General features: G+C 42.3%; 1 protein-coding gene across 2 annotated transcripts in view; it reads left to right on the top strand.

The window, feature by feature from the left end:
• Positions 1 to 20,337: 20,337 nt before the first annotated feature.
• fgd (faciogenital dysplasia) overlaps positions 20,338 to 27,899 on the top strand; it is a 110,431-nt gene continuing 102,869 nt past the window's right edge. For both annotated transcript variants that reach the window (XM_039770976.1, XM_039770975.1), the window contains exon 1: positions 20,338 to 20,359. In XM_039770976.1, coding sequence (XP_039626910.1) covers positions 20,353 to 20,359 — 7 coding nt within the window. In that variant the 5' untranslated portion in view covers positions 20,338 to 20,352. The remainder of the gene's footprint in view (positions 20,360 to 27,899) is intronic.

Genomic DNA, 27,899 nt, shown 5'->3' with positions numbered 1-27,899 from the left:
TCGCTTTGCTCGCCCACCCCTGGGTTTGGTTAACCAGATATACAATTTAAAGAGATTGTTATTTTCATTTCATTCATTTTCATTCATTTTTTATTTCTTGATATTTGCCAGTAATAAAGCTGTAGTGAATGAGTTATTCCCCCTCGCGTTGTGAACGCACGCTAAGGAGATGCAGTCGCTCCTCCGAAACCCCCTCTTCAACGGTGATACGATGGGAAACAAATACTTTTTTTTCACCTCCTCTGTGCTTGATCAGCTGGCTTGCTGCTGCTGCTCCTTGTGCCGTGCGGCGTGATCTGCACGTCACGCGGCACATCAAGCATTTAAAAGCCTGTCCTTTTGTCTCACTTCCTTGTCTTGCAGCACGTTAAAGTGTTTTCGAGAAAATCACATCTCGACCCAAAAGAGATTAAAACAATGTTTCCCAGAATTCCATGCAAGGTGAAGGTTCATGACCTATGAGTATAAATGAAAGACAATTAGGGCCGATGTTGAAGGTGTGAGATTGGAGATTTTATCTGAGTTTGATTGGAAAGATTTAGTTTCTATCCATCCATTATCCAACCCGCTATATCCTAACTACAGGGTCACGGGGGTCTGCTGGAGCCAATCCTAGCCAACACAGGGCACAAGGCAGGAAACAAACCCCGGGCAGGGCGCCAGCCCACCACAGGGCACACACACCACACACTAGGGACAATTTAGAATCGCCAATGCACCTAACCTGCATGTCTTTGGACTGTGAGAAGATTTAGATTGACTTTGGATTATTATTTTTTTTTGTGTACGATCCTGGACTGTTTTGAGGATCTGATTTGTGTATGGACTCTTGACTGCAGTATTAACAAATGCTGTAGATTTGGAATCCCTATTAAACTACAAATGGCTGAGAAATGTGAGATTTCTAGAAGGATCATTTCAGTGAAGCAATTCCTACAACATCAGGCAACATCAAAGCAGTCTGTGGATATTGTGGCGTACCTGTTCAAGGATCCAACCGAGCTTCGTCAAACTTTAAACGGCATCCTCAGGTGAGTACTTGCACTGGTTGTGGACGAAACAGTTTAAAACAGTTATATATGAACGACACTTCTACACAAGAAGCATCCACATTGGATTTTATTCATTGCCAATTAAAGTGGAGGTTTGCTTATTTACAAATGTAGAGAAAGAATTTATTCTGTATATGTTTTTGCATGTATTAAATTGTACATGGGACAAGAAAGCAATCAATAAGTAATATGAATGAACATGTCTGGCACAGGGCGTCACGGTGGTGCAGTGGGTAGCACTGCTGCCTCGCAGCTAGGAGTCCCGGGTTTGCTTCCCATGTCCTCCCTGTGTGGAGTTTGCAGGAGTTCTCCCCGCGTCTGCGTGGGTTTCCTCCCACAGTCCAAAGACATGCAGGTTAGGTGCATCGGCGATCCTAAATTGTCCGTGTGTGTGTGCCCTGTGGTGGGCTGGTGCCCTGCCTGAGGTTTTTTCCTGCCTTGCGCCCTGGGATTGGCTGCAGCTGACCTCTGTGACCCTGTAGTTAGGTTATAGCGGGTTGGATAATGGATGGACGTGTGGCACTTGTATTTCACTTTCTCACCTTTGTCATGCAATAATGCTCCGTCCCAGAAATGTGCCTTTCCAGTTGCTATGGTCTTCGCCATGCTGCAGCAACATTGAAACCAAGTCACAACCATGCATTCCTCGATTGAGAAACATCTGGCTCAGTTTGAAAATGTGGAGTGGTTTCAGTTGGCTGCAACCCTGAACATAAGGTTTAAAATTGACTGGCACATGGGTGGAGAAAAACAAGACATTCTAACAAAGAAGCTTCTGTCATTCTCTTCCTAAAAGGAGCAACTACAAATGATTGTTCTTCACCACCACCACCAAAGAAAAGAACAAACTTTTTTGGATTTTTGGACTCCCCATCTACAGAGTTATCTAAGGCTACCGTGCCATAGTGAGGAGTCTGATCCTCTCCTGTGCTGGAAGGACAACCAGAACCGGTACCCGTATTTGGCTCAAATGGCATGTCAGTATCCAGCTATTCTTGGCTAATCTGCTCCTATGGAACTTCTTGTCAGCATTGCTGGTAAGATAGTTAGGCCTGAGAGATGCAATCTTAGTGATGCCAAATTTTAGTATAAGATGATTATTCGATGCAATAAAAAGGGAATATATGAAAATAAAATACATGAATGAACATGACTCATTATTTTGTGGTTTGAGAAACATATCATGTGGTAGCATTTAACTCATTGAACTGGTAATCACAACTGGTATTAACAGTTGTCACACACATGCGAGTAGGAGGAAGCTGTATGGACCAAGTGAGGGTAATTCCATGCCAGGCCAGGGGGTGGCGGGATGCGCTAAACCTTCTTCTGTTATCTCTGCAGACCACACACGGGGAGACCCTGTCTGACTCATCCAAGAAGAACTTCCGGTTACGATATCAGAAGGTCACTTCCAGTTCCCATACATGACTTCTGGTCTTAGCATTTAAAGCCGCCATCTTAACAACCATTCAGCAGTTCGTCGTAGGACTCACTCTAAGACGCTAATGTCTAGTTTTCGAAACCCATTGCGGCCAGGGATATTATACAGGTGGCTGCCCCAAACCTTTTTAAGTGTGTCGACTCTGATCATTTTACACAGTATATTCAGATACCTTTGGCCAGTGTCACTCATCATTTATCAATTGTTAGTGTACAGGTCTCAGTTTTATTTACTTACATTTTCATACATTACTTGGTATTCGTAAGACACCATTAATAAAGTTCCCATGTGTGTCCCTACATGTAATCCCAATTAAATGCTCAGCATCAGCAATAAATGGAATTCTGCAGAATTTCACTGAATCGAATTCCACTTCCTGAAACCCCAATTCATCTCCAGTTCCATTTCAAATGAGTTCATTCCCGAATTGACCCCAACCCTGGAGTGATATAATGACCCACAGATACCATATATGCTCACATATACAGTGGGATGCAAAAGTTTGGGCAACCTTGTTAATAGTCATTATTTTCCTGTATAAATCGTTGGTTGTTACGATAAAAAATGTCAGTTACATATATCATATAGGAGACACACACAGTGATATTTGAGAAGTGAAATGAAGTTTATTGGATTTACAGAAAGTGTGCAATAATTGTTCAAACAAAATCAGGCAGGTGCATAAATTTGGGCACCACAAAAAAGAAATGAAATCAATATTTAGTAGATCCGCCTTTTGCAGAAATTACAGCCTCTAAACGCTTCCTGTAGGTTCCAATGAGAGTCTGGATTGTGGTTGAAAGTATTTTGGACCATTCCTCTTTACAAAACATCTCTATTTCATTCAGGTTTGATGGCTTCCGAGCATGGACAGCTCTCTTTAACTCACACCACAGATTTTCAATTATATTCAGGTCTGAGGACTGAGATGGCCATTCCAGAACTTTGTACTTGTTCTTCTGCATGAATGCCTTAGTGGATTTTGAGCAGTGTTTCGGGTCGTTGTCTTGTTGAAAGATCCAGCCCCGGCGCAGCTTCAGCTTTGTCACTGATTCCTGGACATTGGTCTCCACAATCTGCCGATACTGAGTGGAATCCATGCGTCCCTCAACTTTGACAAGATTCCCAGTCCCTGCACTGGCCACACAGCCCCACAGCATGATGGAACCACCACCATATTTTACTGTAGGTAGCAGGTGTTTTTCTTGGAATGCTGTGTTCTTTTTCCTCCATGCATAACGCCCTTGTTATGCCCAAATAACTCAATTTTAGTTTCATCAGTCCACAGCACCTTATTCCAAAATGAAGCTGGCTTGTCCAAATGTGCTTGAGCATACCTCAAGCGGCTCTGTTTGTGCTGTGGGCGGAGAAAAGGCTTCCTCTGCATCACTCTCGCATACAGCATCTCCTTGTGTAAAGTGCGAATGGTTGAACGATGCACAGTGACTCCATCTGCTGCAAGATGATGTTGTAGGTCTTGGTGCTGGTCTGTGGGTTGACTCTGACTGTTCTCACCATTTGTCGCTTCTGTCTATCTGAAATCTTTCTTGGTCTGCCACTTCGAGCCTTAACTTGAACTGAGCCTGTGGTCTTCCATTTCCTCAATACGTTCCTAACTGTGGAAACAGACAGCTTAAATCTCTGGGACAGCTTTCTGTATCCTTCCCCTAAACCATAATGGTGAACAATCTTTGTCTTCAGGTCATTTGAGAGTTGTTTTGTGACCCCCATGTTGCTACTCTTCAGAGAAAATTAAAGGAGGAGGGAAACTTACAATTGACCCCCTTAAATACTCTCTCATTATAGGATTCACCTGTGTATGTAGGTCAGGGGTCACTGAGCTTACCAAGCCAATTTGAGTTCCAATAATTAGTTCTAAAAGTTTTGGAATCAATAAAATGACAACGGTGCCCAAATTTATGCACCTGCCTGATTTTGTTTGAACAATTATTGCACACTTTCTGTAAATCCAATAAACTTAATTTCACTTCTCAAATATCACTGTGTGTGTCTCCTGTATGATATATTTAACTGACATTTTTTATCGTAACAACAAACGATTTATACAGGAAAATAATGACTATTAACAAGGTTGCCCAAACTTTTGCATCCCACTGTAAGTCGGGTCTTGAAACCTGTAAAATCAATCATAAAATCAAACCCCGACTTATACGCCCGTTCAAAAATGCAACACTTAATTTTTTTTTTGCTTCCTCCAATCTCGCAGCAGTTTCTCAGACACGTCAAATTCTGTTGCAGCAGCGCAGTTACCAATTTCTTTCACCACTTCAATTACTTTTAATTTAAAACCAGCTTCATATATTCTTCTGATCGAACGCTCCATCGTAGATAAGGGATGTTCTTACGATAAAGGTGTATGAGGGTGTGAGATACAAAAAAACACAAATCAGTGCAGACATCGCTTTGGAATCGTTCAGGTATTAGCATGTGGTCACGTAGGCACAATACATAAAAAAAAAGCCGGGTTTGTGACATGGTTACTCTCTCAGGTTGGCATTAGCATATCAAAATCTCTTGGACCAATAGCGTGAGTTTTCTGTATTCGACTTATACGACCGACATTATAAAATACCAGAAATTATACAGTAAAATCCAGTCCTGACTTATCCACGGGAGAACTTATCTGCGAGTATATATGGTAAGTATAAGTGACCCGGTGGTCTTTAAATAAGTAGGTTGTCATAACAGAGAATGTAAACAGTCAACGAGTTTGGGGGTTCTGCTAAATAGTGAGACAACTCGCACAAACATGGGCTTCAGTTAACCAATACAAATGGCTTCTTCTGGGGATGTCTCATCTTTTTAAATTTCCTATGAATGCCGTCTTCCAGTGAGTGCATCCTTTAACTAGTGTATGGACCGGAAAGTGCAGAACTTCCAGGAGTTTGGTGGAAGTGACATCAAGGCTCCTCTGGAGTGTCCTCTTCCACCCAACAGGGGAAGAAGTAAAGGAAGTTAATGACTGTGCCCCACTGTTGTTCTTCCCCGTGAGCCAATAATATGCCCCTTAGGCTCACCTGTCTGACATTGTAAGGTAGCCCAATGTAAGCTGCATCAGTGATTTAGAGGGCTTGAACTATTCCGAGGTGCCATACTGTGAGTCAATGAGCAGTCAACTCACTCACTCTCCGTTTAAATGAAGGTGTGACTTGCATTGTTCCGTTCGTGTAAATATCCGACAAACTACTCATCCTGAAGGTTGTTACATGAAGTTAAGATCACCTGAGTTACTAACAGACTGCAATGCGTTCTTTGATAGGTCCTTAGATGGTGACGCATCCAGCAAAGCTTTTCACCCTTCAAATAATTTCATCTTCATGGGCCACGTGACCTTATAGGTTCCATTGCTCCTCTTCAGCTACTAGATGAGTCTGCAGTTTCTGTTTGTTGCTGATTTGTTTCTGACAGCAAGCGGTAACACGGCCCTCCCGAGATGTCACCAACTCATAGTTTTGCTCTCTGCTGTTGGATTTGTTTGCCCTCATGCCAGGTGGCACAGCACATACTGTAAGTGCTGATCAAATGTAGGTGGCAGGGTGTATGATGCAGCTGTCTGGTGGCCATCTACGGTAATACAGAACACGTTATAAAATCCCACCGATGAATCCACTGCAAGCTGCCTGTGGATAGGGATGAGTGAAACACAGAAGTCTCGATTCACCAACTGTCATGAAACTGACACTTGTGAAGCTCTCTAAAAAGAGTTTTAGGGAGTTTAAAAGACTTTTTGGGGTACAAAACAAGGGATTTTTTCTTTAAAGACTTATTTATACTTCTGTGTTATTTCCACAGCTGCATATTGCAGGTAAATCGCCTGTATACCTGCATAATCGGCTCTCTTTAAGTTTCTCATTCAAATCACAGCGGACGTGCAGTCATGTGATGTGCTGCGTATTTTACACACAAAGACACACCAAAATGGACATTACTGTGTTTTCTCCACACAAAACCTCACTGCTCAGAAAGCTGTTTACAGGCCACCGAGGTCAAGCCAAGCCATTACCTTGCAGCAGCCCATTCGTGTTCCTTGAATTCCCACAGACGAGGGTTCACACAATGTCTTTGCATTGCTGCCGCCGTAGAGAGCACGTCTGGTGTGTTCATTGTGCACGGCCTCTTTGCACTCATCGGCCACTGTAGCTTACACAATGGAGCTTCCACTTTCATTTCTGTCTCCAAAGCATCTTTAGGATTGTGATTGCCATCATAATTACCAAAGTGGACAACATCTTACCAGTACAAGACACAACACATGTCGTGGTTCAACAAAATGTCTACATAGAACTGGAAATGAGTCCAGTTACAGTGGAACCTTGGGTCACAAACGTCTCGGACAACGTACAAATCGGGTTACGACCAAAAAGTCTGCCAAACTTTTGCATCTGTTCACGACCACACACTCGGGCGATGAACAAGCTAGTTTCCCTTCCGGTTCGTACGCACCGATGATTTCCGCACATGTTCAGTCTCTCCCTGCACAGTACATTGTTCTCAGTCAGACATGCATCGCGCAGAGGGACTTTACCTCAAAACTGGAATCTTCTCTCCACCCAGTTCCTCTTCACTTCCTTCATGCCAGAACTCGACTCATGCAAGATTACTTTTCTTGGTTGTTTATGGTTAGTTTTTGTATCAATTAAGGATTTTTCAAATTTTCATTTTTTTCCCTGTGCTTAAAACTCGTTAAAAAAAAGTGTTTACAGCAAGCGGTTCATAAGGCTATAGCGTGAACTCTTGCAACGTTAGTTTTCTCTGTTCAAGGTTTTCTCAGTATTATTCAATGTTTTTACATTTAGTTTACTATTACACTGTGCATTCTAAGGTATAATTGACTATTTTTGTGCTTGAAAATCTTTAAAAAAATATATTTACATACAGTTCATACAGTCTGGAACGGATTAATTGTATTTACATACAATCCTATGGGGGAAATTACTTCGGGTTGCGACCAGAGTTTTGGAACGAATTACGGTTGTGACCCGAGGTTCCACTGTATTTATTTTTTATTATTTACAATCAGATCTTTCTTTAAATCCTAAATTAATGCATGAAGATGCTTCCAGACAGGAACTACCATCTTACTACTTTTTCTTCCTCTTTTCCCACTTATATGTGGGGTTGATTTGCTTAATCAACCTTCTCTAAACAGCTATTTCTATAGATAGGAGAAGCCAACCCAGCGACTAATGGGCTATAACTATTTTAGGAAGGGGTTATACTGGCGACCCTTTTCGGGCGATGAAGGTGGACTATCGAATGCTTTTAAAGATGTACATGTATGGAATTTGACCTTGAAGAGGGATTTTAAAAGGGTTCCTCTTAGAAGCATCTCTAATATATACATATATATATATATATATACTGGAGAATATAACTTGACAAACTGGCTCCAATGGGACATGCAGACCTCAAAAGTGGGGCCCTCTTTGGCGCGGGGCCTGGGGTGGTTGCTCCACTTGCCACCCACAAATGCCACTCTTGCTCATTGATTCCAGAAAACAAAGTTCCTGCAGTGGGGAAATGCATGGTGTGTTAGCCAATCAACTGCTGCAGAGGTGGAGCTCTAAGCATTGTCCTGGTGAACACGTCCACTCATAAAACACCCTTTACAATCTGAGAAAACTGAGTGAAGACAGTTGGCAGGTGGTTGTCCTCCAAAACAGCCACATATCACACAAATGTTGGAAATATTATGTTAAACTGAATTTTCCAGAAATCATGGATCATCTCCAGTTTGAAGATATCCTGGCACACCTGGACAATACAAACTGTTATTATAGATTCCTGCTTATTGGACAATAATAACCATTTAATACTATTGCACCATTAAAGGTGGTCAGCAGCCATGTAGACCTGGGACTTAGTGCCACCCTCTGCAACAGGAGTTCTTGTTCACCTTTGACTGTGTGGTCAGGGACATCACCAGCTCCATCACTAAATTCGCTGATGACACCATCACCATAAGCCTTATCACCAATAATGATGAGGTTGCTTGCAGAGTAGAAGCCCACCTGCTGACACAGTAGTGAGAATCCAACAACCTCACCCTCAATGTTAAAAAACCAAAGAGCTCGCCATAGACTTGAGGAAGCAGAAAGCACACACTGCATTTGGTGAGGATACTGTCAGCAGCTTTAAATGTCATGGAGTGATTGTCACTGATGACCTGAAGGGACACAACACATCTTAACTAAAGTTAAGAAGGTTCAGCGTCACCTTTACCTCCTCTGATGCACAGAAAGCTCTCTGTAAAATATGCTAGACTTGACATTGAAAACCATGAGAAAAGAAGTTGTTTCAATGTTATTTGCTGAGCTGAGCTGCTACCCAGAGGCCTCATGCATAATGGCGTGCGTAGAACTCACACTATAACATGGCATACGGACAAAAGCAGAAATGTTCGTATGCACAAAAAAATCCAGATGCATAAATCTGTGCATTCGCCAACTGCCATGTTCTTCTGCTCCATAAATCCCGGTCACCGTGAAAAGTAAAGCACATGCACGTGCCTGCTGTCCCGTCCCGCCCCATCTCCTCCCAGAATTACACCTCTTTGAGTATGCAAATCAAAATAAACAGCCCTTAAGCTCAGCGTTCTGCAAAAAGGCAATGGCCAAAGCTCAGGGGAAAATAGAAGAGTTTCAGTGAAAACCAAGTGGAGGCAAAGAAAAACATACTATTAATTGGTTTAAACAGTGGTATAAACAACAAAAGGAAGTTGATCGAGTGACAGAGTGTTGGAGAAACTCGAAAGCTCAAGTTCACAAAGTTGCGCAGTGCCTGAAATAAAAAAGAAGTTGTCAGATATCAAAGTCGCCGTGAAAAGGTGAGTCGTAGCCCACCGTCTGAGTGTCATATGAAAACTTATTAGGGTACAGAGAAAAAAAAAAGGCACATAGTGGGGAAAAAAGCACGAAATGTCAACTTCAATCTCGAAATTTCCACTTTAATCACGTAGTTTATTTTGTCATTAAAGTAGAACATCATAAACTTCATCTTAAAATCGTTTCATTTACTAGTTTCTCAAATCACATCGTAACTAAAGTAGTACGTTAAATGCTTTGTTTTGTATGTGGCCTTCTATGTGTTCTATGTGTGTGAATCACTACCTGCTTCTGGGCTTTCTGTTCCTTCGACAGGTCACAGAATCCATTACATTCATGACATTACAGCTCTCTGAATAATTTAAATACTGAGATGTATACTTGATATCATTTTCATGATGATAGGAGTTAAATCATGTTATTTAAAATGGGAACACAGTGGCGCAGTGATAGTGACAAACTGGCGCCCTGTCCAGTGATTGTTCATGTCTCACGCAAGATGCTTGCTGTACCCTGCACAACCTTCGATGAAATACTTTATTGCAGCAGTACTGTCTCTCTCAAACGTACTAAACCTCAATTCCTGTCTTTCCTTTTCTTTCTCCAAATGCCCAATCGCCACACAATCAGATCTGTAATAGACGTTAAGCCATCTGTAAGCTTAGAATGACGATTCTTCAAAACTTTTAAGGAACACTGAAATATCTTCGTAGTACGTGCTTAATTATTCTATCCATCTATCCTTCCAGTGTCTCGCCAGCTCCAGCAAGAATACAGCGTGAGGTAGAAACAGTCTGTGAACGGAGCACCAGCTCCTTGCTAGCGCTGCGACACCGTGTCCTCACATGTTTAATTATTAACAATATAGATTATTTAAATGAAGTTAGTTTTATCTGTATAATATAATAAACATATTTTGCTGCATTTCATCTTAAAGATGATATCGTCATCATACAGTATGTGAATACGCACTTTATAAAGTGGCTCGGGTTGTGCGATATTATAACTGTAGTGCAAGTTTACAGTGAGGTTATTGTACTGATAAGTACAAACAGTTCTACAAGGAGCACTTGATGGACTGATTGATTGCGTTTAGAGTTCTTGGGATGAAACTGTTTCTGAACCGCGAGGTCCGTACAGGAAAGGCACTGAAGCATTTGTCGTATGAGTGCAGTTCAATAGACAGCATGGCTGAGGCAGCATGTGCTTGATGCTGTATACTGATAATTCTCTTTCCAAGCGGCTGCTGTACAGCTGTGATTCCACACTCAGATACAGTGATATAAATACTCCGAGCAGTACACTGAGAGTAATATGGAAAAGATGATCTGCTGTGGCAACCCCTGATGGGAGCAACTGAAAGAACAAGAAGAAGAAGGTGCAGTGAGAGTAACAACGCTAAAGCAGCTATTGTATTTAGAATAGTTTGACCATTCTGTGGACCATTATATTGTAACAGGTTAATTACAATCAGATGTATTAAACTAATAAACAATATGCGGTTAATTTCAGTGTATTTATAAACCCGTGTCACAGATGTGGATCTAAAAAAGAAAGGAAAACCACACTGGAACAGTAGCACTGCTTTGATGTTGGGTGCCGCCAGTCTGCAAAACCAAGCGGAGAACTTGTGTACACCAGGGTATGGGCTATCGTGAAAATGTGAATGGCTTTACAACAAGTTTAGGTTTTATACATCGCGAGTTAAGCATGGAAACGTTCTAACACAACATTTTTGTGCGTAAGCACTATTTATACATGAAAGCCCAGATGTTTAGAAATAAATCAAATCCCAGAATCCTATATGGAGAAGCATTTATGGAGACCCCAGTCATCAGAGTGTGGCAAGGTGTTTGCCTCCTTGAAAACCTCGAGCCCAGCGGTTCACAGAGATGACTGGCTAGTCAGGACATGCTGGCCCAGACCTTCTAGACTGTCTGAGTTGCGATTCAATTAGAAGCGCCTGAGGCTTTCAGTCTCTCCTGTCTTTCTCATTTAGAGCCATTGTGAAATCTCTCGGAATCAGCATCAATGCGCAAATCCTAACCAATACTGACAGGCCACACAGAAAGCTGGGGGCCACTTAACATCAAGTGCCAGTGAAGTGACCTTATTCCCTGAAAAGCTGGCAACATTGACGACTAAAGGCACACCACAGCATAAAAAATTGCACAAGCCATCACAGAGTTATAGAAGATGTGAAGGATGTCACTTCCCACATTAGAGGAACACAGTCTCCTAAGGAAGAAGACGAAGCTGTTCTGCCTTTCCATATATAGTTCCTTTATGTTTCCAGACTAGTCCAACCTGTCATTACTGTGCTTGTAGGCGGGGGCCACCTCTACGTCTACTCTTTGAATAGTGACTGGACATAATAGCTCTTTGGTGTGGATGTCAATACCCAGTTCCTTAGTTTTGCGGATGTTAAATTGCTGACAGTTCTCAGAGCCCTCCACTGACTCCTATCCTCTGTCTCAGCCCCTTTATCAATACACCACATAAGTGTAGACTCATCGGTGAATTTCTGCCAGTGACATGTCTTGCTGTTATATTTATAGTCTGAGGTGTGCGGAGTGAAGAGAAAAGGAGACAGGACTGTTCATTGTGGTGCACCAGTGTTGCCCACATCCATATCAGAAACACAGTCCTTGAGCTTCACAAACTGCAGACTGCCCGACAGATAGTCCATTATGAAGGACATCATCAGCTCATCCACCTACATATCTCTGAGCTTAACCCTTAACAGGGAGGCCTGGATAGTATTGACGGTGCTGGAGAGATCAAAAAACATCATCCTCACAGCACTGCCAGCTTTGTCCAGGGGAGAAGAAACCTTGTTGGGCAGATAAATAATTGCATCCTTCTCTCCAATCTTTGTCCAATAGGCAAACTGCAGTGGATTCAGGTGGTCTACCACAAGAGGACTCATATAGTCCAGGACCAGTCTGTCAAAGGTCTTCATGATGTGAGACGTAAATGCCACTGGTCTGTAGTCATTGGGTGAAGAGGTGCCTGCCTTCTTTGGAACAGGGACAATGAAATGATGTTTTCCACAGCAGTGGCACTTTCTGAAGCCTTACGGACAGACTGAACACTTGACAGAGGACACCACAAAGTTGGTCAGCACAGGCCTTGATAACTTGACAACTGACTCCATCTGGTCCTGTGGCTTATCCTGTGTGTGGCATCCTCCATCTTCAGTTATGGCCAGTCCACACTGATGGTCAGAGTTGAATTCATCACTGGCCTTACCTCTTGAAGATGAAGTAGGGATGGTGTGTGGGACTGACTATTGGAAGAAAGTGCTGGTGGGAGAGAAAATCTAGGAAGTACAGTGATTGTTTCAGGATGTTAGCTCTGTGCACATCCCCTTCCAGCACCTGAGCCCTGGATTGTCCAGTAATTACACTCAGTCCATTCCAGACACCTTTTGTGTTATTCTGAGCGAGTTTGTTTTCTTTCTTAGATTTTTAAGCTTCTTTCCCTTCACTCCAATTTTTCTGCAGCATTTGCTGTAAGCCCTCGTTAAGTAGCCCCTGAAAATGCATTAATTTGCTAATTTATTTTCTAAACCCTGCAGTGGGCTGGTGCCCTGCCTGGGGTTTGTTTCCTGCCTTGCACCCTATGTTGGCTGGGAATGGCTCCAGCTGACCTCCATGACCCTGTAGTTAGGATATAGTGGGTTAGATAATGGATGAATGGATGGATTTTCTAAACCTGCTTATTCCAATACAGGCCGGAGTGGTGACTCGAGGCTAGAGATCTGCGCTGGCAATCGGAAGGATGCTGGTTCGAATCCTGTAAATGTCAGAAGTGACGCTGCTCTGCTAGGCCTTGCAATTGCTTTTTTCCCAGATATGAGGTTAATCTGCATCCAGCCCTGCAAGTAATTCCTCCAATTTACAATGAAAACTTGGGGGATGGTGGCAGGATTGGCACTCCAGCCTCCATAAAATAACTCACTGTTCCAGTGTGGTGCTGAGGTATCACTCGCTGCACTCGGGTCCCAATCCAGGTGGCTCATTGTGTGGCAATACAGTGTTGACAGGCAAAGGAGCCAAATCAGGCAGCATTCAGCACAAAGTCCATCACAGGGCACACTCGTTACCTTTGAGTCAGTTTCTAATCTCCAATCAGCCCACCCAACACATCTTTGGAACCTGGAAGACTTTGGGAGAACCCGCAGACTCCACAGATACAGTGATAAGGCTTTGATTTGAATCAGGAAGCAGTCAGAAAGTAGCACTAACCACTGTGTCACCCACTGAGGGAAATATGTGCATTATATAAAACTTCATTGTGTGTTTTTTATCTTCAGTAATGGCCTTTGATCACAACAAGAGGCACAATCGGTATAGGCTAAAAACAATGACGTCCCTACATCAAGACCTGCTGTGCACCTCGTCCCATCTCTGCCACCAGGGTTGTCAGATTTAACAGTCACTTTACAGCCCAAGCACAGTCAACATCCCACCCAATCTCACTAAATCAGATTATGTGAATTTCCCCTTGGGATTAATAAAGTATCTATCTATCTATCTATCTATCTATCTATCTATCTATCTATCTATCTATCTATCTATCTATCTATCTATCTATCCATTCTAAGATGAATATCTATCTATCTATCTATCTATCTATCTATCTATCTATCTATCTATCTATCTATCTATCTATCTATCTATCTATCTATCTATCTATGTAAATCAAGCCCAGTGTTGGACAGTCCATGAAAAGCAAACAAATTGCCACCCAAATGCACCTTCCTACCCCCAAGCTGTAAACATCTACAGTATCTATGAATGCTGCTCCTCTGATTGGCCAATTGGTCCTGAATTTGCATTAGTGGGTGGGGCCAGATAGTTACATTTTGAGAGGATTTTGTGTCAGCATGAATCTACAAAGAGAAAAATGTTAAAAGTTATTTCCACACTCAGATGGAAAGAATGTTAAAGAGTAAGGCACAACATTTCAACTCTACAGCCTTGATCAGGTGTACTCTTAAAAATAAAGATGCCAAAGTGCCTCTTCTGAGCGATGAAATGGGGGAGCCAAACTCACAGACCATATGCATGAGGGTTCCAGGAAAGAACCTCTTATTTAGATCTGTAACTGGCTCCATAAATATGCATAAACAGACACAAACAGATTAGTGAAACACCAATGGGTTCCTGGTTTTAAAAGCACTCTTACCGCACACAACAACACAGCCGAAGTTCAAGCCTTCCGATCTGCCTTAGCCTGCTAGGCTATTAAACAATAAAGGTTTCTTATTTAGAACCTCCTCAAAACCCAAGTGTGTGCAGAACTCTTCCCAGAGTTAAATCTCCAGCAATGGTTCTACTAAAAGCTACACAACCCAGTACTGTGCCCTTTAGAAGCAGCCTTTTCAAGAGTGTGTGTTACCAAAATGGCACGTCTCTTACCTTCTTTATTCTTCAGCGTGAATGTTACTTTTAATTGGTTTACCTTATCAGAAAGATATAATAGTGCCAAGCCCAAGAAATAAAATTACAAGCATCATGGTGAAATACAGCACATTTTCTTCATGAAGGACCACCCTGTAAAACATATGCAACCAAATCTATAAATGTATTCAACTGTTTAGAACTTTATTATAAATGTTGCTGTCAAATCAAAAAGAATCACTTACCAGCAATGTCATCGGCTTTCACCTTTGCACTGTCTCAAAGAACAAGCGCAGTTAGTTGTTTAGAATGGGATTGTCTTCCCATACTTTCAAATACATTGATTTCTCTATTTTTAAAAAACTTGGGGGCTTCACCCCCTGCTCGCTTCACTCGCCAACCCTCCGCTTGCTCTACGCCCCAGCCACTTCGCATCTCTGTCGCTCACGTATGTGGATTTCACTTTCACCAAACAACAAATCTTTTAATTCTCACAGAGATGCCTCTTCATTGTGTAGAAACACGACTTTTTCCTGATGGCAACACGAATTAGACAATCTACAAGTCTCCGACTTAAATGCAAACAATATATTCGATCTCCTTTCGCTGTTCCATTATTTTACTGAGTAATAATTTCCGTTTGTTTGTGCTAATGCAATCTTTACTAACCTTTTTCTGAGACTTTCGAATTTTCGTACTTCCATTATCTCCAACCTGCTCTACAAGTGCATCGTGCCAGCGTTTTTGAATTCTTTACGGCATTCTACTTTGTTATCTACTCTTTGTCTTTTATTTCCGGCCCCAGGAGTGGTTAATTCTCTTGGCACAAAGACTTGTCTCGCAGGACGTGAAAGTGTCTCTCTGAGAAGGTCATGTCTCTTCTCCTTCCAAGATGTTTTTTTTAATAGAGAGAAAATAATTTTACATTATGTCCACACGTTTCCAAAATGTAGTCCAATAGTAGTACAGTTACAGCTGTTCTGTACTGGCATTATCCCACCTTGCATTGCTGTTTTGGACCCCCATTTGTGGTTTTCTTTTCTTAGACAGGGCAAGGTGGTTGATCTCAAAAGCAAAGCCCAGCTTTATCAGCTGTTGGGTGGCAGTAGCTGTGACTGACAGGTTTTAACTTCAGTAAACGGTGGAAGTCTCTGTGCCATCTGTGAAACTGACGGGTTTTAATCTTTAAATGAAGGAGGCTGTGTGACGTTTCACTGTCATACAGTAGACTGGCGTGAAAATGCAGATAGACATTTTTAGCCTTTACAAAATATCACACAATTCCCCAAAAAAATTGCACAAAATGGAGAGTCACACCCAAGGCATTTTTTTCACATACAAAAGGCCCGAAATGAGTGTGAAACTGCTCAATGTGACAAATATGTCTGCCACCTCATCTGTGCCACTTCCTCTTTCCCTGCATGGAAGTGTTTATTCTTATAATTGGGTTAAAACAACAGAAAGAAATGACCACAGTGGTGTAGCTTTGGTAGTCCCCAGTGACAAAATGGAGTCCACCTGTGAGTTCTGCAACTTTATGACCACAAAGATACAAGGTGGACAACTCCCTTCATAGACAATACTTTGGGAATGAATGAGCAGCTAATGGCAGGACCCAACTCGTGGGGAAAAACATGAATGGACAATGGCACCTAACGATTCATGTTCTTTAACATTGGTATTTCTCCTGTGGTCACCAGGGGGTGCCCGAGAGCCCCAAACACCAGACATGACCCAGACAAACACACTTTTAGGTAAAATTAAAAGATGTCACCTTCTGTCTCCGTCCACCACACCTCCACAAGTTTCATTTACCTCCATCTGACTCTGACTCCCCGGTACAGGTGAAGTGGTGTCTTTTATGCCAGACCCAGGAGAACTTCCAAAAATCAAAGCATTGCACATCAGGAGCACTTCTGGGCTAGGTGGGAGTCCCCCCAAAGTAAGCACATTGTCCCCCTGCAGCTTCCCCTGGTGGCACCCAAGTACCCAAACAGGGCTGCCTCTCAGGACTACAGTATAGCTCCCAGTATGCCCTACAAATGGGAGATCCACCAGAGGGATGCTGCCACCCTGTGTACATGTGGAATACATGGCCCTGGAAAACAGCCTCGACCGTCTTTACATTATGGCCTCCTGACCGAGAAGGGTACTGGAAACCAACCCAGCCAGGATGCTTGTCCATCCACATCCTCTAGTTACAGCTTCCCGGTCAGGTAAGGAATTAATCTTGATCTCCTTCAAGATGTCAGTCCATCCACTCCAACAATTACATTGCAAAGACCTTGTCTGTATCCATTTTTCCTCACTGGCAATGACAATATCATTTATATATAATCCAACGTCTGTCTGTATGTCAGTCCGCTTTTTACAAGAGAACTAACTACTTAACAGATTTAGATTGAGTTTTTTTTTCTGTAATTTGCTTGAACAGTTGATTTTGTGACTTCTCTCATCGCACTATGTGTCATAGTTCACTTGCAGGAGCGATATATTCATGCTAATCCGAGACAGAGAAGGGTAACATCAGGAGCGGTCTATCTCTGCGTTTCGGAGTGCACCTTGCCTCCACTTTTGGCGCTTTTCCACTGCATAGTACGGCATGACACGGTTCAGTTCAGCTCACTTTTTGGGGGTTTTCCACTGGGAACAGTACCTGGTCCTTTTTTTAGTACCACCTCAGCCGAGGTTCCAAGCGCGCCGAACCGTTACCAAAACGTGATGTGTAAACTCTGCTGGTCACTGATTGGCCGGAGAAAATCATCATTACTGCGTCACTGAACTTGCGACACGAGACACAACAGACCCGCTAGATTTTTAGCACAGCCAGCGAAGGTTCGGACGCACCATTTTGTTTTAACCAAAAATGGCTGTTTCGTGGTCTATTGAGGAAGTACAGATGTTCCTCTCGTTGGTAGCCGACGCGGAATGAAAAAGTTTTTCAGGAGGTCGCTAAGCTCTTGGGCGCACACGGCTACCATGGGACTTACAAACAGTTAAAAACATCCACATGCCGAGAATGAAGAACGCCATTCCGTCGATATGCTCCATTGTTGTGTGTTTGTTTGTGGCGTGTTTGCGATGATGTCACGGCAGTAGAGGCGGCGCAACTATAACGACACGTGAATAATCCCGCCCACTCTAAAGCGGTACTAAACTGCAGTCGAAACGCAAACCGAGCCGAACTGAGCCGAACCAAGGTGAGCTGTACTGAACCGTGCTGTGCCGTACTATGCAGTGGAAAGGCGCCATTAGCTAGCGGTACCCTTTTGTTTATTGACTTTTAAAGTTTGTCATGTTTCACTACTATGCGGGCAGAGCTACAGGGGACGGCTAGTTCAGTAATAATAAGAAAACTGTGAAAACCAGGTACCCATAATGGCATTGTCTAACTTAAGGGCAATAACTCAGGTTTCTTCTAATATAAATAATATTCCCAATTAAATATATTAATATTCCTGGGCATCATCCTTCAATACTAATAATGTTCTGAATTCCCTATTTTAATCACCAGCTCACAGGGAGTGGTGGCCACCTGGACAGCAATATCTATTGGCCTGGAAGTGAGTCTGAATGGGACACTCAACACTGGCAAGCCACACTCATATTGGCCATATTTAGACTCAACCATTCACTTAACTCATATAAAGATCTGGTGTTGGAGGAAACAGGATGAGCAGTAGAAACCCACAGATATAAACAGAAAACATGCTAAGTTAGTGAAGCTTGCAGTAAGACTAGGAACTGAGCTGACGTCCATGGCACTGGACCACACTATCACCCTTAACAACGTAACTTCCATGACATTGATTCTTGCCAACCCTCTGGACAGCAAACAGGGCCTCCAATGGACAACATCAGCCCATAAGCAGTACCCCCCTCACCCAGTCTGCAGTCAACAATGTCCTTTATGAGCAATAATTCTCCCTTTGGCAGTGAACAGACAAGACCTCCCTTATCAGTACGCATCACATTTAATAGAGGGTGCTGCCCAATGAGTACCTGTTTGTCTCTCTCAAATATATACCCTATTATAATATACTATTCAACATCCATCCATCCATTATCCAACCCGCTATTCCTAACTACAGGGTCCTGGGGGTCTGCTGGAGCCAATCCCAGACAACACAGGGCGCAAGGCGGGAAACTAACCCTGGGCAGGGCGCCAACCCACCGCAGCTATTCAACATTTTATTGTATATTATTAATAACAACAATTATTACTTTATATATAGTACCTTTTCTATAACAAACACCTTTCCAAAATTAATTACATGTATTTGACACTGAGCCTGTAGTGAGCCTTATGGTTTCAGGTCCATCGATTGAGCTACTAAATCAAACCACCTGCCAAAGCATTGTTCATGGCCCCCAAGGCCAAGCCCACCCATATGCCCAAGATGTCTGAGTCATCCAGAACAACGTTTCTCAGTTGCAGTGTGTGTCTCTTCAATTTGTAAAATCATCTCCCATGACCTTCCTGTATAAATCCCCCAATCCCAAACACTTCCGCACAGGTTTCTGTTTCCCCCGCCAAGGCACATAGCTCTTTACAGAAGTATTAACCATGGACAGTGGTCCGCAGTGCTACTTTCCCCAGATCAGCACACAATGCTTGAGACAAACATGGAGGAGTTTACTCTGGCAGCCCTGGTTTGACTCCTTGGATGGCTTCTTTTTCAGGTGAACTTGCAACATCAAGGTGTCCTGTAATCTTCAGACATGTCACTGAGACATGGCATAGCTGAGAGACACGTCCTGAATGTCATCCTAATCCTTTTAAATATATAGGGTGGCACATAAGATTAGTAGAGAGGTGTCATTTTCAATCCTTGGTGCCAGGATCAAAGCCATTTGCTGCAGCTTTCAGAATTTAGCATTTTTAAATATTAAGTCTAAAGATTTTATTTAAAGACCTCTTCGGGAAATATTTAAATAAATGGAATCCAGCACCCTGCGGTGGGCTGGCGCCCTGCCCGGGGTTTGTTTCCTGCCTTGCGCCCTGTGTTGGCTAGGTTTGGCTCCAGCAGACCCCCGTGACCCTGTAGTTAGGATATAGCGGGTTGGATAATGGATGGATGGATGGAGTGCAGCACCAGGATTAAATGATTTGGGAAACAGATGAGATTTTATTCTGGGACGGGTCTTTGCATATGAAATATTGTTTGTTTGGGATTGGAAAAAGTTCCCAATTTGTGGACAAAATAGAAATGGCTTCAAGTGCTTGCACTTCCTGAGCTGCCAAGCCGAACTACCTGCCAAAGCTACCTGAACTCCTGATTGCGGGTCTAGTTTTAATAACAAAGGACGGCTCCTGTATAGGACGATGACTTACCCGACCAGCTGTTGCTTTTATATGTGGCGTTTCAAACGAAGTAAACGTTTGAAATAAAAGCACCGCATCCCATGAACCATACACGGCAGCTTTCGCTCTGAATGTGCTCGTGTCCGTGCCCGTGCCCGCGCCTTTGCGGGGAATCAGTTCCTGATCGCTGATTTTATCATCGCAGCTTTCAAGTGTGGATGAAAACGGCAAGGGACGTCCAGGACCCTCGCTGATGTGACCAACAAAAGAAGACCAGAGGGACACAATAGAGCGACTAATGGCAGGTAGGGGAAGCTGCGCGCCGTTAAATGAGCCTGATAATTGGCAGACCAACTACGTGTTTGCGCAGCTCTGTTGTAACCGAGCGATGCTTTGTTTTTAAAAGGTGATGCACTGATTTGTGCCATTAAACGTGATCAACAATTCGGAAAAAAATATTTCACATTATCGATTGCACTTTGCTCTGGCCAATGCGGATCCACTAATCCAATGCACTGGCAAAGTACCAAACTCACGGCGCATTAGGAGCTGCGATACTTAACGGGCACTCTGAAGAGAAATCAAGGTGCACCACTTACATTGATAAACTTTTATGACTAAAGAGATCCTGTGTAAAAAATGCTCGTGTGTTTCGCCCGGTCCTAATACACTGGCAAATTCACTGGCAAACCTGGCACACTCCTATATCCAGTATATGGCACGGTTATATCTAGAGGGTACCGCAAAGAGTTTATTCACTTTAATTTTCATATATTTTGGACAAGTGTTAAGTTGCATTTGAGTTTTGCTGGGCCCAATGCAGAAACACCAGTCTCATCCATTGAGAGAACTGGCTGTGGTTTGGTATGAACTATTTAATTGTCGCTGTAAAGGGTATGTTCATATTTTTTTATTTTTAAAAAATTAAGACAATTTAGGATTCCTGTATTAAACTGCAGATGAGTTTTGCTCATCCCAACGTGGGTACCCTGGTCCAGTGGTTCTCAACCTGTGGGGCGTGAAGATGTGAAAAAAGAAAACAAGAATCGAAAATATGGAAAATACATCTATTGAAAGAAAACAAATTAACTAAAGCTACATTCTGATACTAGAAAAATAAATATAGAGTTAGGTAAACGTCCATCCATCCATCCATTATCCAACCCGCTATATTCTAACTACAGGGTCACGGGGTCTGCTGGAGCCAATCCCAGCCAACACAGGGCGCAAGGCAGGAAACAAACCCCGGGCAGGGCGGCAGCCCACCTCAGGGCTAGATAAATGTCGATAAAAGTTAAGTAGGTATAATAAAATATGCATCTATGATATATCCATCCATTTTCTAACCCGCTGAATCCGAACACAGGGTCACACCAGGGGTCTGCTGGAGCCCATCCCAGCCAACACAGAGTGCAAGGCAGGAACCAATCCCGGGCCACCACAGGACACACACACAGCCAGCACACACTAGGAACAATTTAGAATCGCCAATCCACCTAACCTGCATGTCTTTGGACTGTGGGAGGAAACCCACGCAGACACGGAGTAAGCGTACCCGGCTCTACCACTGCACCACCGTGCGGCCCAATCTATGATATATCATTAATTAAAAAAGAACAAATTGGAATTAGTGGGCTCCTTTTAAAAAAAACGTTTGGAAGGCGCGATTAAAACTGTTATGAAAACTCGGGTCGCAAATACTTAAAAGGTTGAGAAACGCTGCCCTGGTCAAAGTCACCAGCAGATTTGGTCCACTCCCATATCTATGGCGCTTTAATTGTCACAGTTTTGAGACGAGAAAGATTCCGTGTAAGTTTAAAGAGCCAGCAAATGTATTTGTAAACGTGTAAGTAAAGCAGAAAGCAGCATTCTCGGTATTTCAGATCGATGTTTCTCTTGATCCAAGCTTTCTGTTGCCGTATTTAATTGAGACAACAATACGGTGTTAGGTTCGGTTTCCAAGACTCGGTTGGTTTAATTTTCGTGAGGGCCTGATATCAACAGTCCCGTTTGAGGGGCCACGTGCGATGTACTGTACATAACAAGGCTCCTTCAGAATCAGAAAAACTGTATTAATCCAGAGGGAAATTATTTATGTTAAACCTGTACAAATAGACAAAGGCACAGGTCGCACTAAGAGCAAGTATAAAAACAACATATACAACAAAAATTGAATACAAATGTCAAAATAAAGTACAATAAATTCTCATTCACTAAGCTCTACATGTACATGGTGAATTAAATAACATAAATACTGTACATGTGAGTATCTTACAAAATCCCTAGTATACTAAACAGTAAGCTTGAAGTGTTCTGTCAGCAGATTGACGTTGTATATAAACTGTGTGACATCCCATGTATTCTTTGGAGCGATCGCGTCCACTCCCACCTCTTCTGTATGCTGGTCAAAGGTGTGCTGCTTGTCCTTCAGTTGTACTGATGTGTTGTTCTGCTCTAAACACTTTTGAGTTTGTGATCCATGTGAAAAGTCTGTTATTCCTTCTAAGTTTTTATCATCGCATTGCAATGCGCTGTTAAACATGTCCTATATATTTTTAAAATCACGTACTCCATTTATTAGATCATCGTCCCTATTTTAGGGATCCGTGCTATTGCTTCACAGTACAGTACATGCAAACCACATCTTACACACAAGTTTTCATTTGGCATAAGATAAGGCAGGCAGTACCGTGCCGCACTGAAGGGGACGGATGTGAGCCCAAGAGGCGCTTGTTGCTGCTGTCCTTTTACGCGCAGGTGCCAATACGTTAGCGGTATTGAAAGGTCAAGTGCACTGCAGCGGTCCGTTTATTTAAAAACTACATTTTGACCTTAAATAAAATATTCTTTTGTTTTTCTTGTTATCCTTCTGTTGATAAAAAAAAATTGATTAAAACATCAGAATTGAAAGCTTTTAAAAACAACTAAATATTTCAATTAAGGTCAAAATTGAAATCCGTTTTTTTGTACACCATTCAATACATTCATGTGTATTGAATGAGTATGAATTGTGGAATTGCAACGGCACATTTAGAACTCATGGAGGGTAAGGCGCAAATGCGCTCTTTCTTAGCTAAATATGTACTTTACCAATCTGTGTGTAAAGAATGCTGATGGGATATGAAACATAACCAGCAGTCAATGTGCATGCTGGCTGCCAATTGAATAGTGAATAAGCTACTCTTTTGGGTTCACATATTTGTAAATCTGACTCTGCAGGAGTCCGTGCCTCACCAGCCATGAACCTCACCGCACATCACTGTTCCACCCCCAAATCCTGAACAGTGGCACTACACCCGTCTGTGATGATTAGGTATTTGCGTGACCGTGTCACTGTACCTTACGGATATAATTCTGGGTTGGTTATTAAATTTGCCTGATGTTGTCTGCATAGATTTTGTTTCCATGTAACCTGTAACAGACAAGTGGGATTGCAAAGTGAACGGATGGATGAACATTCTGCACTCCATCTTTAATCAAACATTTATAATCTCATTACTGTCAAACACTTCACCCTCCTCTGTATTTCATCTGACAGAATAGGGAGTTGATGCTGGAGAATGTAAAGGAGGCCGGGATGAGGAAACATAAAACAGACATGCTGGTACTGCAGCTTAGCCAATGAGAGAGGCTGGTTTATAAAAACCCAGTTTGGATAAGTGTTCTTTGTCTGAACAGTTAGTCAGACTATTGACAGCACTTTATCTTTTCAGTTCCACATCAATAACATCTCCCGGTCTACATATTTCCACTTATGTAACATTAATCGTATTCGCCTCCCCTTACTCCCCACACCACTGCTATCCTTGTTCATAGCCTTGTCACTTCTCGTCTGGATTATTGCAATTCCTTTTTCTTTGGTCTTTCTCGCAAATCTCTTATAAACTTCAACTGGTCCAGAATTCAGCAGCCCGCTTCATTACTAGGACCCCCTCTATTCACCATATCACTCCTGTTTTGCAGCCGCTTCACTGGCTTCCAGTTAAGTTCCGCATTCAATTCAAAATTCTTCTGTTAACTTTTAAGGCTATCCACAACCTTGCCCCTCCATATTTGTCTGACCTCCTCCATGTTGCCATTTCCTCCTGCACCCTTTGATCCTCTTCCTCCATCGACTTGACTGTCCCCTTCGTCCATCTCACTACCATGGGGAGCAGAGCATTCAGTTGCTCTGCTTGCCAGCTCTGGAACTCACTACCATCTGAGTTTAGAAATATTGAATCATTCTCACTTTTCAAATCTAAATTTAAAACTCGTTTGTTTAAGACTGCTTTTTCTCTTTGATTACGATTGCTCTGTCTGATTTTAATTTTTATACTTTAGTTTTGTTTATAATGTGTGTTTTATCTATTGTTCGGTGTCCTTGACTGTTTAGAAAGGTGCCTATGAATAAATAAAATGTATTATTATCATTAAAATTTTTAATTTATGCTGACAGTTTAGAAAGCATTTTTTATAGGGCAACCTCTATTTTAATATACACAGTAACATACCATTTAATAAGAGTGCCTAGTCCAGAGCAGGGTCGCAGTGGGCTGAAGCCCAGCAAGTGTTTATTTTTATTAATGTCACTTTTTATTTGGCTGCAGCCTTTATTCAAGACAACTTTCAAATCGGAGATACAATTGGTTACATTTCTTTTGTTTTTCCAGTTGGAGCACAGGCAGGTGAAGTGACTTGCTCATCGTCACACAGCATCAGTAGTAGGATCTGAACCCTCAATCTCAGGGTATGAAGTCCAAAGCCTTAACCACTCTGCGCATAGTGGCAAGAGAAAACTACTAACTCTAGACAACATATGCATACCAATGTACACATGTGAACTGTTTATGGACACATACCATATTAAAATACTTAATCATAATGTACCTGCATTGGAAAATATTATAAAGAAAAGAACAGTAAGGTAAGATAGAGCAAAGGATGAGTGGAGAAGAGGATATCGAGGTGGTCCTGGTCAAGGTGGCACTGATGCTAGGGGTCTGTTGTTGTTAGACCTGCTTCATTGCTGGAAATGCTATTGTCTGCCCTCCACTCAGATGTTCAGTTCCAAAGCCAGGATATGTAAGGCCAGTGTCACAGTAGGGTACTGAGTGGGATAAAAGGGAAATGGAAAAGGATTAGTAGGAGCCCACCTTGGCGAATGCATTAATTGTACTCAAGACAAATTATTGACCTTCATTTTTATACAATACAATACAATACAATTTATTTTCGAATAGCCCAAAATCACACAAGTGCCGCAATAGGCTTTAACAGGCCCTGCCTCTTGACAGCCCCCCAGCCTTGACTCTCTAAGACGACAAGAAAAAACTCCCAAAAAAAAAACCTAGTAGGGAAAAAAAATGGAAGAGACTTTGGGAAAGGCAGTTCAAACAGAGACCCCTTTCCAGTTGGGATGGGCATGCAGTGGGTGTCAAAAAGAAGGGGGTCAATACAATACAATGCACAGAACAGAACACAAGTAATCCTCAATACAGACAGTCAGTCAGTCAGTCATTTTCCAACCCACTATATCCAAACACAGGGTCACGGGGGACTGCTGGAGCCTATCCCAGCCAGCACCGAGAGCAAGACAGGAACAAATCCTGGGCAGGGTGCCAGACCACCACAGGGCACACACCCACACACCAAGCACAATTTAGGATCGCCAATGCACCTAACCTACATGTCTTTGGACTGTGGGAGGAAACCGGAGTACCCGGAGGAAACCTGCACAGACACGGGGAGAACATGCAAACTCTATGCAGGGAGGACCCGGGAAGCAAACCCGGGTCTCCTAACTACGAGGCAGCAGCACTACCACTGCACCACCGTGCTGCCCCCTCAATACAGTATAACAGTGAAATAAAAATATTGCAAGTATAGAGCAGGATTCAACAGTAGATGATATCACATAATACAATTTGGTCCTGGAGACCTCAGCCATCAAGCTGCCTCCCACAATTGGCCATTCCACAGCTGAGACAGCACTGGGCCAGCCAATCTGATGAAAGGACCCCTCTACCACATGATTCCTGCAATCCTCCATCAGAGATTACTTAACCTTAGGTAGACAAAACCACTTGGCAGGTGGGCAGTGGCACCAAGTGCCACTTTTGAGTACCGAGAAGAGAAACAGAATAGGTGAGGGTTAGTATCCAATTATAACTATCATGTTACTTATGTTTTAGTGCTAATGACAAAACAACAGAGATGCAGTATGTACAGTTAATCAGCAGCTCTAGTCAGGATATGCTAAACTGAAGTAGTGAGTCTTCAGCCGGGATTTAAAGGCTGAGACCGAGGGGGCATCTCTTATGGAAGCAGGAAGACCATTCCACAGTTTATGGGCCCTGTAACTAAAAGCTCGACCTCCCACTGTTATTTTATTAACCCTTGGAATCACAAGCAGACCGGCATCTTGAGATCTTAATGTACACTCAGGTTTGTTAGTCATGATAAGTTCAACCAAGTAAACCAGACCTTGGCCATTTAATGCTTTATATGTTAAAAGGAGGATTTTGAAATCTGCCCTAAACTTAACCGGGAGCCTGTGTAAGGATTTAAGAACTGGAGTTATGTGTTTGTATTTTCTTGTTCTTGTAATAATTCTTTTGGATTAACTGGAGGCTGTATAAAGAACAATTTGAACATCCAGTGAACACCGCATTGCAATAGTCAGTCCTACTAGAAATAAATGACATGCTAGAGTCAAAGATAACTCCTAGATTGCGGGCTGATTCATTAAAATTAATGGTGATTCCAACTGAGTTAAATGATGACAAAATATTGTTGCGATTCCCTCCTATAATTTAAATCTCTGTGTTGTTTGTGTTTAAAGACAAGTAATTCTCATCCATCTACTCCTTTAATTCACTAACACAACTAATTAAAGACAACATTGGAGAAACTTCATTTCATCTAAATGAAAGGTATAACTGGGTGTCATCTGCATACGAGTGAAAATTAACATTATGTTTCCTAATGATAGATCCAAGTGGAAGCATGTAAAGTGAAAACAGTAAAGATCCCAGTACTGAGCCCTGCGGGACACCATATTGAACTTCTGTGTATAATGATGGAGTCCTGTCAGCACATTTCTGTACGTGTTGGAATCGATTTGATAAATTAAAACTAATCCAAGCGAGCACGGTGCCAGTAAGCCCAACATCATTTTCTAGCCTGTGCAGTAAAATAGAATGGTCAGTGGTGTCAAATGCTGCGCTTAAATCTAACAATATAATTACAGTGGAGTTTATCAGAATGTCATTTACAACATGTGCTAGTGCCATATCTGTACTATGACCAGGCAGAAACCAGACTGGGATTTCTCAAATAAATTATAATGCATAAAGTTTGACTGAAGCTGATTGGCGGTTACTTTTTCTAGTATTTTGGAGAGAAGGGGTAAATTTGAAATAGGCCTATAGTTATTAAGTATGTGTGGGTCTAGGTCTGACTTTTTAAGTAATGTTTTGATGACTGATGCTTTTAGTGCCTTAGGTACTATGTCATGCAATAATGAAATATTGATAATGTTAAGAATAGGCACTAGTTTTTATTAGTTTTGTTGGCACTAGATCTAGGGAACAACATTTTTATGCTGTAACTGGAGTACGCTTTGCTCACTTACTGCAACCTTGATTAATATGTGGAGACTCATGCCTCCTCTCTAATGCTAGAAGCGGTGTGTCTGTCAAGATCACCTTTGCCAAGTCCAAGACCACAACTATTCAAGACTGAGTCAAGGCCGAGTCTAAACGATAGCGAGACCAAGCCTTAACAAGAATTTAGTTGGTTCCAACCCTGATTTGCTAATTCCGAGACTTCGCTATACTGTACTCATGCAAATTGACTTCAGAC

Source organism: Polypterus senegalus, chromosome 12, assembly GCF_016835505.1.
Source record: "Polypterus senegalus isolate Bchr_013 chromosome 12, ASM1683550v1, whole genome shotgun sequence".
Classification (NCBI taxonomy): Eukaryota; Metazoa; Chordata; class Cladistia; order Polypteriformes; family Polypteridae; genus Polypterus; species Polypterus senegalus.
This window is presented reverse-complemented; position numbering and strand designations above follow the sequence as displayed.